General features: G+C 44.1%; 1 protein-coding gene across 1 annotated transcript; it reads left to right on the plus strand.

The window, feature by feature from the left end:
* Nucleotides 1–42: 42 nt before the first annotated feature.
* Nucleotides 43–12725, plus strand: KDELR2 (KDEL endoplasmic reticulum protein retention receptor 2). The gene is made up of 5 exons (XM_042037209.1): nucleotides 43–246; nucleotides 6758–6858; nucleotides 9294–9452; nucleotides 10478–10730; nucleotides 11502–12725. Exons 1-5 carry the CDS (start codon nucleotides 156–158, stop codon nucleotides 11534–11536), a joined length of 639 nt encoding a protein of 212 aa, XP_041893143.1. The 5' UTR covers nucleotides 43–155; the 3' UTR covers nucleotides 11537–12725.
* The last annotated feature ends 661 nt before the right edge of the window (nucleotides 12726–13386 follow it).

Here is a 13386-nt window from a genome sequence, read left to right on the forward strand (position 1 = left end):
GCGGGGCGGGGCGGGGCGGGCGCTCCCCCCGCTTCCCGGCGTGCACCGGCGCGGGGCTGCCTGGCCACGTCCCCGGGCCACGTCGCTCGGTGCCCGCTGAGCTTGCGCCATCTTCGCTCCCCGGCTCCGGCTGCGCCGCCGCCTCTGTCGCCGCCATGAACATTTTCCGCCTCACCGGGGACCTGTCCCACCTGGCGGCCATCATCATCCTGCTGCTCAAGATCTGGAAGAGCCGCTCCTGCGCGGGTGCGTGCGGAGGCCGCGGGGCGGGACAGGCCGGGCGGCTCCGGGCCGCGGAGCCCCGCGGGAGCCCCGCCGGGGGCCGGGCGGCATCGCCCCGAGCTCGCCGCGGCCGCGGGGTGCTGCGATCGCCCCCGAAGGACCGCGGCCCGGGGAGAGCCCAGCGAGCTGGGGGGGATGGGTCCCGCCTGTCCCACTGGCCCGGGAGGCGGCCCTGGTGAAGCAGGGAAAGGCGGGGAGGGCATTTTCCCCCCTGGGGCGTCCCCGAGGGCCCCCGGGGCGGGCGGGCAGAACTCGGCCCGGGCAGGTGAAAAGGGACGGTCGCTCCCGTCCGCGCAGGGGAGTGGGCTCTGCCCTCCTCCTGACCTCCCCGTGACTCGGCCCGCTCCAAATCCAGCGCTGGCGAAGCGGGTGAGCCGCCGGGAGAGGGGGAAGGAGGAGGCGCATCCCCGCGTCGGGGTGGGGGTGCGCCGGCGGGAGCTGCCATTCCCTGAAAGGTGTTGTGGTTGCCATTATTTGTACTTTAATCCCTGTGCACCGCCGCTCCGGCTGTCTCCGGGAGGGTCGCTCCTTCCTTATGTAACTGCCCGGCGGCAGGCGAATGAATGGGGAGGCCGGTTTGGAGGGGGAGGAGGGGAGGAATTCGTCCCCCGCGGAGCGGGCAGCCGCCCTCCCTCCGTCCCTCCGTCCCTCCGTCCCTTCCCCTCGCCTGCCCTGGCTGCGCCCGGCCTCTGGGCCGCCGGTGTACGCGGCAGCCCCGGGTTTGGTGCAGCGCCGGCCGCCGCTGACTCGCGGTTCGCAGCCTCTGAAGTTTCCTCGTTCTTCCCGTCCCTCCGCAGCGGCCTCACACTCCCGCTCTCCTTCGCTTTTGTGCAGGAATTGAACTGTGTTTCGTGCCGCTTTTAGGGCTGATGGAGGGCTCGCTGCTGGCCGGGCCAGCTGCAGTAGGAAGCGGTCGGAGGGAGATTCCCGGCGGGAGCCGCGGGCCTGTGTGACGTGGCAGCGGGAGCTGCGCCGGGTCCCGGCCGGGCGAGCCCCGCTCCGCCGCCCCCCGCTGCCGCTTCCCCCCCGTTCGGAACGGGCATGCTCCAGTTCCCTGTGCCTTGGTTCGCTTTCCCCCTTCGGCTGTACGGTGTGGTGGTTGGAGGGAATTGCAGGCAGTTCCCATAACTGCAGCGTAGCTGATTTCTCTCAGAAAACTGGGGGTTGTTGTCATTCAAAATGGGCATTTCCGTGCGCTGTGTGTTATGTGGATCGGACCACACACCCTGGGAATACCGCTTTCGTTGTGCACGGGGCTTTGACTCTGAGCTTGACTTTGCCTCCTCTCCCGTGAGCTTCTGCTTCTTTAGTGAGGGCGATTGTTCTTGAAATCAGTTTGCCATGTGTTGATGATACTGTTCAAATACCACGTTAGCACTGTTGAAAAGATGTATCTGTAAAGTCTTTAGTTAAAAGCAAGAAGAATTAGTTGAGGTTGTAACTTGAAATAACTGAGAATGGGGAAATGAAAGAGATTTACACTACAGGTAGGAGGAAGTAGAGGTTCTGTATGTTTTCATGTCAAATCACTGGCTAATCACTTGATAGCACAAAAAAACCCAGTAAATGAATAGTTTTGGTTTTTATAAAGTAAACTAATAGCTTTGGTTTTAAACACACTTAAAGTAAAAACTCTTCTTAAATTTACAGAAGAGGTCAGGGAAATGACTCCATGGCCCACATGCAGCAGTAGTGCAGAACTATTGTTCCTGACGTCATGGAGCACAAGAGCACCTTCCTGATGAACTTACCTGGCTCACGCTCTAGTGCATCAGGAATCCTGCCTGGATCTGGCAGGAGAGGGCCTTGCCTCCTCCAACTCTTGCGTAGAGTTTTGTCCTGTGTTTGAGAAAGGCAGTTGAGATTACAAACTGCAAGAGGGTTAATGATCTAAAAACTGAATATCATTTACTGTCTGAAGAAGGAAAATGAGAAATTCTGTTGCAAAGCTGAAATTCAGATAGGATTTGAGCCAAGAGAAATTTTTAAGTGACCTTTGGATGTGAGGTTATTTACACAGTATAGCACAATGTGACCTGGTCCCGTCTTTCTGCTTAAAAAGTGATCTGATGCTGCTTTCCTTAAGCCTGTTGTGATTGAGAATCTCTGCTGCTAGGGGTTTATTCATAAGAAAGCAGCCTCACACCAATCATTGGTACAGCTTTCTCCAGGACAGAAAAATAAATGGCCTGTATGACACAGGGCCTTCAGCTCTTCCCTTTCTCAAATAAGCCAGCATCCCTGGCCACAAACACACATGCATAAGGTCTTTCAGTAGAAAATATTTGCTTAATTCATTTTCCTGAGCAAAAAAAAGAAGAAACAGGGATGTATTTGTCAGGGGTTGTTTCTTTGGTGTCTTCCAGTTCTGCCTGAGTCCTCAGGAGTAAATCCAGACCCATGTTGCTGCTGTGAGATTGGTGTCTGAGGCCTAACAAGATTGTCTAGAATGAGATTTTTATTTTTGGGGCTCTATTCTGTTCCTCCTAGTGGTTCATTGTTGTCCGTTGAGGTTTCTATTGATAAAAACTTTGTAAATATATATTTGCATATGTTTGTAAAGTCATGCATGACAGTAACCCCTAAGTAGTTACCAGTTAATGTTGAGCAGCGACGAAGAGCCTCTTATTAGGGGGCTTTATGCTGTTCCTTTACATTGTATGGTTATTAGAGCCATTTATAAATTAAATAATCTTATACCTTGTGGTTATTGGTGACTAAGGAAACATGGGCAAACCAGCTGCTGCTTGAACTGTGACTTTTGAAGCAGTAGAGGCTTTGAAAATAAATAAGGGCTTCTAACTGCTGGCTGAGCTGCAGCCTGTGATCCATGAAGAGCTGGCAAACCACATGGTGCCGACTCCTCTCTTCTGGTTGTGTCTGTGTGTGTCTGAGGCCTTTGTTCCGGGGGAACGCAGAGGCCTGTAAAATCAGCTGGAAATGAGGGAGACAGCCTGTGCACCTCTGCTGCAACCTGCTGTTTTTTGAAGACTCATAGTCCCCATTGCCTTTCTTAAGCAGTGACTCCTCTAATTGAGGAAGATAGGTGAGACTAAGCTCATCTGCACTTTGAATCAGTCTGTGTTTTCAGTGTTCAAGAAACTTAACTTTTTTTTTTTCTAATTTAGTCAATAGGTTGAAAAGAGAACAAGGGGAAAGCAAATCAAATCATGACTTCAGAATTTTAGAGCTGGCAGGGAAACAATTTTTTGCATGTCTGGTTATTGGAGTTTCCAAATTTAGAATTTGGGAAAATGTTTGCTACTCAAAATAACAGCTCAAAAGTCATTAGGAAGAGCCATGGAGCATGTAGTAGGTAACTCCATTATTGACATCATGTCATAATTAGGAAATTCATGAGACTAGAGGAATCCCATGCTTTCAAACATTGTCCTGTTCAGACTGCATTTTCTTACCCATTTCAAGTCAAATTACATTGTTTGCAGTGCAAATCACTGCCTGAAAATTGATTTGCATTTCTCTGTGTCATTTATCAAGTGTTAAAGGTGACCTGCAGTTGCAGTGCTGTCAAATTATATGCTGTATGCTCTAAAAAAGTGATGTAGGTAGTAAATGTGTAGTACTTTTGCTAGGTAATGTAGCTGTGTCTCTATTTTATGTGCCTGCTGTGGACCAGATAATATGCGAAGATGAAGATTTCTGACAGTACTCTGCCATAGGCTGCTGCTAATTTGTCTGTATTTTTCAAAAACTGCTGCTTTAGGTAGCTTTGGAATTTTTTCTCTGTCTTTGAAGGAAAGTATTCTCTTTGTCAGTTGGAAAATTTATCTTTAAAATTAGGTTGGGTTTTTAAATTGGTAGCACAGGAGTCTTAATACTAGTATGTTATTAGCAGAACCAAAGAAGTTGTGGTTCTGTGGCTGATGTGGACTTGGTACAGAACGAAACTACTTTGTTTTAGAAAGTCTGCGAAGTTTCCGTGGCAAAGTATGGACTGCCCTTCCTTAAGAGAGGATTTGTTTGTGGGTTTTAAGGCTGTGATGTGCTGTTCATAGTTGGTAAGTGCTGTACACACTCCACAGCTCAGTGTCTCTGCTCCTGCCTGTTAATTCTTACCTGCCTCACCACGGCAAAATGAAGTTGATAAGAAAGTACTACAATTTCAGCTCTGCCCTCCTGCCTGGCTGTGAAAATCACCTGAATTAAAGTTTCATGCTATGGCTTTCAGCCAAGCTGGAGCACAGAAGTTGAAGGAGTTTTTCCAGGTGTGAGGATGAAACAGAACGGAGAGGTTTGGCTCCTCCAAATTCGAGCCCAGAGCTTTAGAAAAAGAAATAAAACCATTTTTATTTAGCTCAAGAACTAAGTATAATGTTTGTGGGAGTAAAAGGAAAAGGGAGAAGGATAAGAATATCACTGTAGCCTCAGTGTATTGCAGTTGCCAATGGTGAGCCAGGGTCAGTGCTGTGACACGTATATTGACACATTTCCTCAAGTTTTGCATCAGTGGTACAAGAGTGTGTTTACCTGTTCCCTCCTCCTGTTTTTGCTTATGGTTTAGATGTTTCTCCCAGATTGCCTGTCCCTTCACAGGCCTTTGGTTTACACTTTAAACCTTGCCTAGTCTAGTCTAGTCTAATTAACTTGAAAATTAGTTTGGGTCTAGGGTGGGTTTCAGGATTTTATGACTATTCTGAAGATTCAAAAATCAGTGAGTATTGAAAGTCTTAATAAAAATTACAACTTTGGGGTTGAGGAGGTGAGACTGGCAATGGCTTAGAAGAATTTGTCAAGTATATTATATGTATTTGTGACAGTACATCCAGATCCAAATTTATAGCTGTTATCAATAATTAATGTCTCTTATATGCTTCTTCCCCCCCCCAGTTATTTGCTAAAAGAAAATAGCATGCTAAATAATTTAGCTTAATTATATTCTGTAGTGAGATGCTGTTCTGTAATCTGTCCAGGTGGATTTCTTTGTCCTGTGGGTTCTGACCTTAGGACAGCTTTGCTTGCTGGGAGGTTTTATTGACAAGTCCTGATGCCAACAAGCACACCTGGGATGAGCCCGGAGTGCTGCTTCAGCTGTCTATGCAATGTAGTTGTAGTTCAAGAAATGTCAAATGTATTTTTTTCTAAACTTTGGGAAGTGGTTTGCTTGTGATTTTTTTTTTTTTGTGGGGGAGGGTTGTTTTGGTTTTTATACTTGCAGCTTGTGTTTTACAGCTTTACAGCCCACAGGTTTTGAGGTGGTTTATGTTCCCTGTACTGCACTTGAGCTGTTCTGTTGGTGGTACATCAGGCTCACCTTGCAGACATTTCACATGTGAAAGTTGCAAACACCCCCCTTTCTAATTGTTACTGTTTCAGCCATTCCTGTACTTCATATGTTAAATTTCTTCATCTGGAGCAGCCTGTTCCATGTTCCTTAAGCTGGAGTGAAAAAGGACTTCAATAGCCATAGCAGACTGCCTTCTCCTAATTGCTTTATGGCACTGTTGACAAAAGCCTTTCTAGAAATATCTCTATATAAAAGGACAGGGACTTTCAGCCTTGCATCATAACCCTCTCCCTACAGAGTATTTTTCCCTCTTGTTTTTTGAACAAGACTTGCATGCTTAGCTGAACAGATTCAATTATTTTCACCCTGGATGACTGAAAACAAGAGTAATTGGAATAACAAGACAGAGGCACAGAGTAGGTTGTTTTGTCCCCCTGCTGTGACACACCACCACATCAGTATTATGGAGCGATGCTTCGCCTCAGTTTTCAGAAGCTTTTAGTGACTGATTGTGCAAAGCTTTTATGCTTCTAACTGTGCTCTAGTGCCTGAAGTTAAGTACAAACAAACGTTTTGACATTGGGGCTTTGACCTAGAATCGAAAGTTGCTTTGAAGATGCAGTGTAGATATCTGACATTTTCTCTCACTTCCCTCTCTTTTTAAAATTTTCTTTTAGTACATAGTAACATGTGGGCTTGATTGTTTGATGTTTTTCTCACCATGTGGCCAGTTGAGTCTGTGAATTGAATTGTCTTATGTTTTAAAATCTATGTATTCCTCTAAAATCCCGTTACTGGTGCCCGCATACCTTCTGCTTGTCACTGGGTCTGTTCTGTCTATTGCCCTTGTGCCTTTCCAGTTATTCAGCATCTAAAGATTGTACTGAGGCATGTGACAGCTGAGAACTGAAAACTAATGCAGCCTTGCCCAGTGATAATACAGAACAGATAGCTTGCAGGTGATGTTTTTGGAGATGACACTACCTGCTGTAACTTCTAAACCTTGTGTAGTGCCAGCACCTGTTGCAGTACAAGGTAACTTACGTTCACACTACTGAGCTATATGGGCTTAGGATTCTGTTTGTACAGCTTGGGAACTTGGATGTTGTTCTAATTTTGTAATCAAGTTGCTTAAAAACGAAGGATATATCCTTTCTCATCCCGGGTGTCAAGTGTTTCAAAGCACCTCATCACTTTCTGAATAATTAATTATTTCCTTTGTCACTTCAGGTATTTCTGGGAAAAGCCAGCTTCTGTTTGCACTGGTCTTCACTACTCGTTACCTGGACCTCTTCACTTCATTCATTTCATTGTATAACACATCTATGAAGGTAGAGTATACTGAAGAGTTAGAAAAGCCAGTGATGTTGCATGCAGAGTGCATAATTTCATTAATAAAAGCCACTTTGAATGACCCACTGCACAATTGTTACAGAGTAAGTTCTAGATGGGCTTTAGATAAAGAATGTGGAAGATGGACTCAAAATCCTGCTTCTTTTGCTGCACTCCACATCCAATTTTAAAAAAACTGTTTGTATCAGGACTGTGACATTTAGAACAAATGGCATTGTGGTTATTGAAAATAAAAGCTTTTGGAAAAACAGTTCAAATAAACTGTATTCCTCAACTGAGACATTAAAGCTCAACTAAATCTCCTTTATTCACTACAAGGTAAATTAGTATTCAGAATGCACTGCCAGAATTGCAGCTAGTGTCTGGTCAGAGGCTGATCAAAAGTTGACAGGAGTGAGCTCTAAGGAATGTAGCTTCTGTGAGTTATACCCCTGTCACTTGCCCACTGAATGTCAGTGAGCCTGAATTTGAGTTTGTTACTTCTTATTCATTCCTGCAATTTCTGGTGCTGAGTACAAGAAAACAAAGCAGTAGTCTGGGAGAGGGCAGTATGTTTGTGCTTTTTAAATCCAATTCCTTTATTCTTGGATTTTCCTGATGCTTTTCAGCTTTAATTCAGAGGGCAGTATAACTTTGCCAAGAGGAAAGACTAAATAATCAATAAGGCAAATCGTACTGAAGAATTAGGGAAATAATACTGTAAAATAAAATTTTGTGTCTTAAGCTCACACTTGCTTTCCAACAAGTGAAATGTGTATGCTTAAGTTTTAATATTAACAGTATAGATGAAGGGCTATGGATTAAATAAAATATTCTTGAAACAGAAGCTTTTTCCATCTGCAGTTTCTGATTGGAAGGTACTGTTAGGTGCACTAAAGGAGCAGGTGGGGGGGTTTTGCCATTTATTTATTTATTTATTGGTTGTGATTCAGGGCCATGACCACATCTTTGTTCTGCAGCCCTCCTAACCAGAAAAAGAATGAATGTGGAAATACTAACTTTGAAAATGGTTCAGTTTCAAAGGTTACTGCTTAGAAAGACTGTTGGATATAATTGTCTTTTCAGCCCATTGTTGTAGTGTCAAGATGAAGCTGCTTGAGTATCCCAACACAACTTTGTGTTTTATTTGCATACATTTAGGAGTATATAATGTTACACAGTCACTGAGAATAGTTGAGAACTTGAGAGAACTTCAGTTGAGAAGTCGAGAGTTGAGATTCTTGTGATGAAGAAATCTGTAATATAAGAAATTTGGATTCATTCACACTTCCTTAGTGTCTCCTATGACTATACCAGCTGTGATTAGTTTACATCTGTAGTAAAGGTTCTCTGTATCCTGTCCTGTCGTCCTTTATCTTTACTCAGCTGGGATGCTTGTGTAGCAGAGCCTTTGGATTCTGAGCTCCTTAATACAGTATTTGTAGGATTTTGTATCTGTGAGCAGAGCTTTTAGTGATTAATAGCATCTGCAAACAGTTGGATTTTTAATCTGTTACTTCTCCGTTGCAAAGAAGCCTTTTTTAATGTGATAAATGGTTTGGAACATTTAATCTTTGTGCTGGAACTGGCAGAAGCTAAAATATTTGTCTACTCTGCTGTACTGTGTTGACTCCAGGACAATGAGCTCTGTCCTGATGATGGCAGATTGACCTTTAGAAAGTCTTAGATTCTCTCTGGTTCTGTTTTCTCACCTGTAAAATCAAGCTTTTTGCTCATTCCACAGGGAATAGCTATAAAGTGTACTGTGCCATGACCATTCAAAATGGTTAGACATCAGCTCAGACTGAATTCTGGTTCATTGCTTCTCATAGTCTGTTAGTCTTGCAGGTTTTGTGGCCTGGTGGCTGGTGAAGAACAGTGTCCAGTTGTCACTCTTCAGATTTTAGAGATGTTTAAAGGTCCAAAGCAAATCAGCTTGTTTGTGATATGTAAATGGTTGTCTGAATGGGGCTTATTGAATATTTTTTTAATTGCCACATGAGCCACACCACGCTGGGCATTTTGAATGTAGAAAGGCCCCTTCCATTATTACTGTGTCTATGCACCTGCACATTTTTAACCTAAAGGTTTGGGGCCAGTGCTTCCCCTGCAGCTGCAGAACATGTATTCCTTCTCCAGTCACTTCCTTAGTTCTGTCTACTCTGGAAAGGGTCTTCACCTTTGGGCAATCAGTTCAACCATGTGATGCCTTTAAAGCAACAAAACCAGTAGAGCCCAGAGTCACTCATTTTGAATTATTACTCTGCTGACAAAAGTTAAGCACCACCAACAGCCAGCTAAACCACGTAAACAATGCAAAGAATCCAAAAAGACCACACTTACTCCTCTTAGTGCTTATTCAGGCAGTGTGATTTAATCCTGGAACCTCTATGGATTGTTTTGGTGTTTTGTTTCTTTCTTTCCTTGCCCTCAGCTTATCTACATCGCTTGCTCGTACGCCACTGTGTACCTGATCTACATGAAGTTCAAGGCCACCTACGATGGAAACCATGACACCTTCCGAGTGGAGTTTCTGATAGTTCCTGTTGGTGGGCTCTCCTTTCTTGTCAATCATGACTTCTCTCCTCTGGAGGTGAGTTGATTGTGGGTAGGAGATTATTTTTTTTTTCCTTAAAATATTTAGAATGTGAAGATGAGCATTTTTAGTCTGACTGGTAAATGGTTGAAGGGTGTCTGTGTTTAATAGGTTCAGGCTAATGCTTTCCTCAAAGAATCTGTGTGGTGCAGATGTCTGTGCAAATTTAAGGCACCTCAGGAGATCAGCATTGATTATTTCATTAAGCAGAAGACTGTGTTTTTCCCAGTACACTCTGATGGCTGTATTAATTCAGAATTCCTTTTGTTCTGTTTGTTAAAGAAATCCCCAGGAATGCAGTTCGTGAATAGTTGGTGCCACCTGGTGAAAACAAAAGGAATTATACTACTACTTAAATTTTATAGAATTGCAAATGGTCTAGATTAATAAAAAGAATTGCATTATATTTAAAGTGCAGCTGTGTGTTTAATTGCAGAAAAAATATGTTAAAAATGTAATTATAGGGAGTTCAAACAGGTAATTTTTCCTACAAAATAGAGAATAACTTCAGATGCTTGTTTTACGTGGACTGAGGTGCATTTTTATATTGGGGTTAAATGAATTTATTATAGAGTAAGGGAATTTGAATTGCAACACTTTGAGACGTATTTTAGATTTTGCTCTGTGTTAACTCATTCTTTAAACAGATAAAAAATGGAGAAACATTAGGGGTGAAAAAGGACTTCATCTTCCCTGCAGATTTCACAGCATGGGCTCTGTAAGCTGTATTTCGTGGTAATGTGAACTGGAAGCACACAAGTTCCCTCACAAGTGAACTTGTTGTGTGCCAGCTCAGCAGACAACTGGTTTGGAGAGTCTGCTGTCTGCCAGGAGAGTTCCCTCCTACCATCCTCTGGTTATGAAGCTTTCACTTTGTTTTTCCTGTACCAAGGAAAGTTTGCCAAAATACTGTACCTGTATGAATAGGTATTCATCCATAACATTGTTAGAGAGTGAGAATGTTTTCTGTCCTACTGTTTCCAGTAAGACAGTTGAATTTACCTGTGGTTTTGTCCTTTCAGATACTGTGGACCTTCTCCATCTATCTGGAATCGGTTGCTATTCTCCCTCAACTTTTTATGATCAGCAAAACTGGGGAAGCAGAGACCATCACTACTCACTATCTTTTCTTCTTGGGTCTGTACCGTGCCTTGTACTTAGTCAACTGGATTTGGCGCTACTACTTTGAGGGATTTTTTGACCTCATAGCTGTTGTTGCTGGTGTGGTCCAGACCGTTCTGTACTGTGACTTCTTCTATTTGTATGTTACAAAAGGTAAGTAGTGCAGTAACTTCCAGCTTCAGGTTGTGGAATGTAGCAGTTAACAGGTTCATAGGATCTGCTGCATCAGCATTAGGAGCTCGTTAATTCTGTGTGCAAATTAGTGCTGAAATATCCTTAATTTATCAAGTACATTTTTGCTTCCGGGGAGCATTTCTGGGGTATGGGTAGAATATAAATGTATAGATGGTCTGATGAACTTTTGGAAAAACTTAAGTATGGCTAAGTATATATTGCTGTTGCCTTCCATGGATAAGCATGATCCTCCTGCATCCCCTGACTATCTACACCGTTATGTGCAGGTCCTGTGCTTACAGACACACCTTTCTCAGTGGTTTAAATACCATAAAAGTTGAAAGTGTTTTGGATGTTTCTGTTCATGCTGAGTGTAGAAGCAGACACTTCTGCTGGGTGCATTAACAATTCTGCCCTTACTCACATTTCAACTTCTATCATGTAACCACAAAGCTGCATGGGGCTGTGTTGTTTTAGTCATAATTCCTAAGAGACTGTGGTGAGCAGCTAGTATGTCCTATGAGGATGAAAAGTGGGAATTCCTGAGTGCCACAAGAGGGCAAGATGAGAGTTGTTAATTCTAGTTTTACCAGTATGTACTGAAAGGAGAGAGGCAGTCTGGCAGGACTGTGTGCAGTGGGCCTATTTGGTGTGAAAGGTTTCGGTCCCTTGCACATTTTAACAGTGTTTGCTTCTCCTACATCACAACTTTGTTTTGCTGACTGTTTTCTTTCCCACTTTTCCTTGCAGTTCTCAAGGGAAAGAAGCTCAGTTTGCCAGCGTAAGTGCCAAAACATCACCAGCATCTGTCCTTTTGGATGCTTGGACAGAACAATCCTTATCACAAGCAAAGGCGAAGATGCTTGAGACAGAAAGTCAGAAACACAGCTCTTTATAGTGCAGGTAGTCATCAGCGGCTCTGTAAGAACGGAGGAAAAAACAACCAGCAGATTTCTGTTTGATGCATCTTGCCTTTATCTTTTTTATTACTATGTATAAAGATTTTTTACATAAAGAAACTTATACTGTATTAATAAATTCAGTGTATGGTTTCAATTGGAATAGTTCCAAAAGTGAGATTTTTGTGAGATTGTTTATGACCAGGAACAAGTGCAAACGTTTTTTTTTTAATTTTCAAGATTTTCTTTGAAATGACTGATATTTTTTCTTTTTTTTTTTTTTTCAGTGCACAAATATGTGCATCCTTGATGGATGGTAGTCATCTGTTGTTTCCCTTTGATTCAGTTTTCATTCCACTATATTTATTTTTTTTTCCAAAAGGCGAATATATGTCAACTCTAAATCTGAAACCACCGATGTTTGATGTGATGTGCTGGTGCCCAGTCTTTGTGCCATCTGCTGACATGGAGTTCCTTATTCAAAATGTATGTTGGTGCTAGAAGGGGAACAGTCACATTTTGTAGTTGTTCCCCTTCTAAAACAGACTGATGGCAAGAGGGCAGCGAGGAAATCACTTGAGGCCACAAGGACGGGCCCTTTCCTGTTCTGCCATGATGTCTGGGAAGGTCATCCCAATAATGAAAGCACTTGGCAGCCCAGGTCGTGAGGGGTGAGAGATGCGATCGTGTTACTTAGTGGCAAATGTTTGTGACTGTGTTGTTTGTTCGGGAAGAGAGGGTTAAATATCTTGGATGTCCAGCCCTGCTCCACCATTACAGCTGTAGGAATGGGAGACTTGTAAGTTGTTGATTACAGAAATCTGTGGGTGATCATTTGAAACAATATCTACATTTTCTTATTAATGAATGCTTTATAAGCAATTTCCATGTTCAGCTTCAAGTGGTTTTCAATGTCACTTTTGGACAATTAATATTTTTTTTATAAACTTTTCAGAATCAGCAGCACCAGTTACCATTCTTCATCCTTTAAATGATTCCCTTTTTTTACTGAGCTGTTGCATGATTTATCCTGTGTTACCATCCTCAATAAACACTTTATGAAATGGTGAAAACAGTTTGGTTTTATATTTTTTTTTCATTCCTGAACATGAAAGTTTTGTGTTCGCCTGGGACTGGATGAAACGTCGCAGTGAGGACAAGTTGGTTATGTCCTTGCTGTATTGAAATACGAAGTTTTTAAGGCTTGGAGGGGCATTATAACTGATGGAAGCAATGATGACTGAGTTCTGCTTGTTTAGTAAGAGCTCAGTCTCCAGCCGGGTGCAGAGGAGGATTTAGTGCTTGTATGTGTTTTATCTCCTTCAATTTAATTTGCCGTCGTTATCTCCCTCGTCAGTGCTGGTTCTCGTTCCTAAGCCCAGCTGAGCAGTGTTTATTGCAGCCGCGGTGCTGCCGTCTCCTCTGTCCCAGCGCTCCCCAGCGCGGTCTGTCCGTGTGCTGGACTGGCGGGGCCGGGCCGCCCGCTGAGGCCCGCGGGAGCTCCGGGCGGGGCCGGAGCCGCCTCCTCGCTCTGTGCCGGCACCGGCGGCCCCGCTCCAGCCTCCTCACGGGGCGGGGTGACGTCACTGGCGGGCGTGACGTCACGGGGCGGTGACGTCAGGGCGCCCAATCCTCCCTGCGGCCCCGCCCGGCCCCGCCCGAGCCGCACCGCGCACGCGCCCTGGGTGCCCCCGGCGTTCCCGCCGCTCCGCGCGCGCGCCCCGGGGCGGGGCGGG

This window comes from Corvus kubaryi, unplaced genomic scaffold (assembly GCF_017639235.1).
Source record: "Corvus kubaryi isolate FWS band 111438036 unplaced genomic scaffold, C.kubaryi_AGA036_p1.0 37387, whole genome shotgun sequence".
NCBI lineage: Eukaryota > Metazoa > Chordata > Aves > Passeriformes > Corvidae > Corvus > Corvus kubaryi.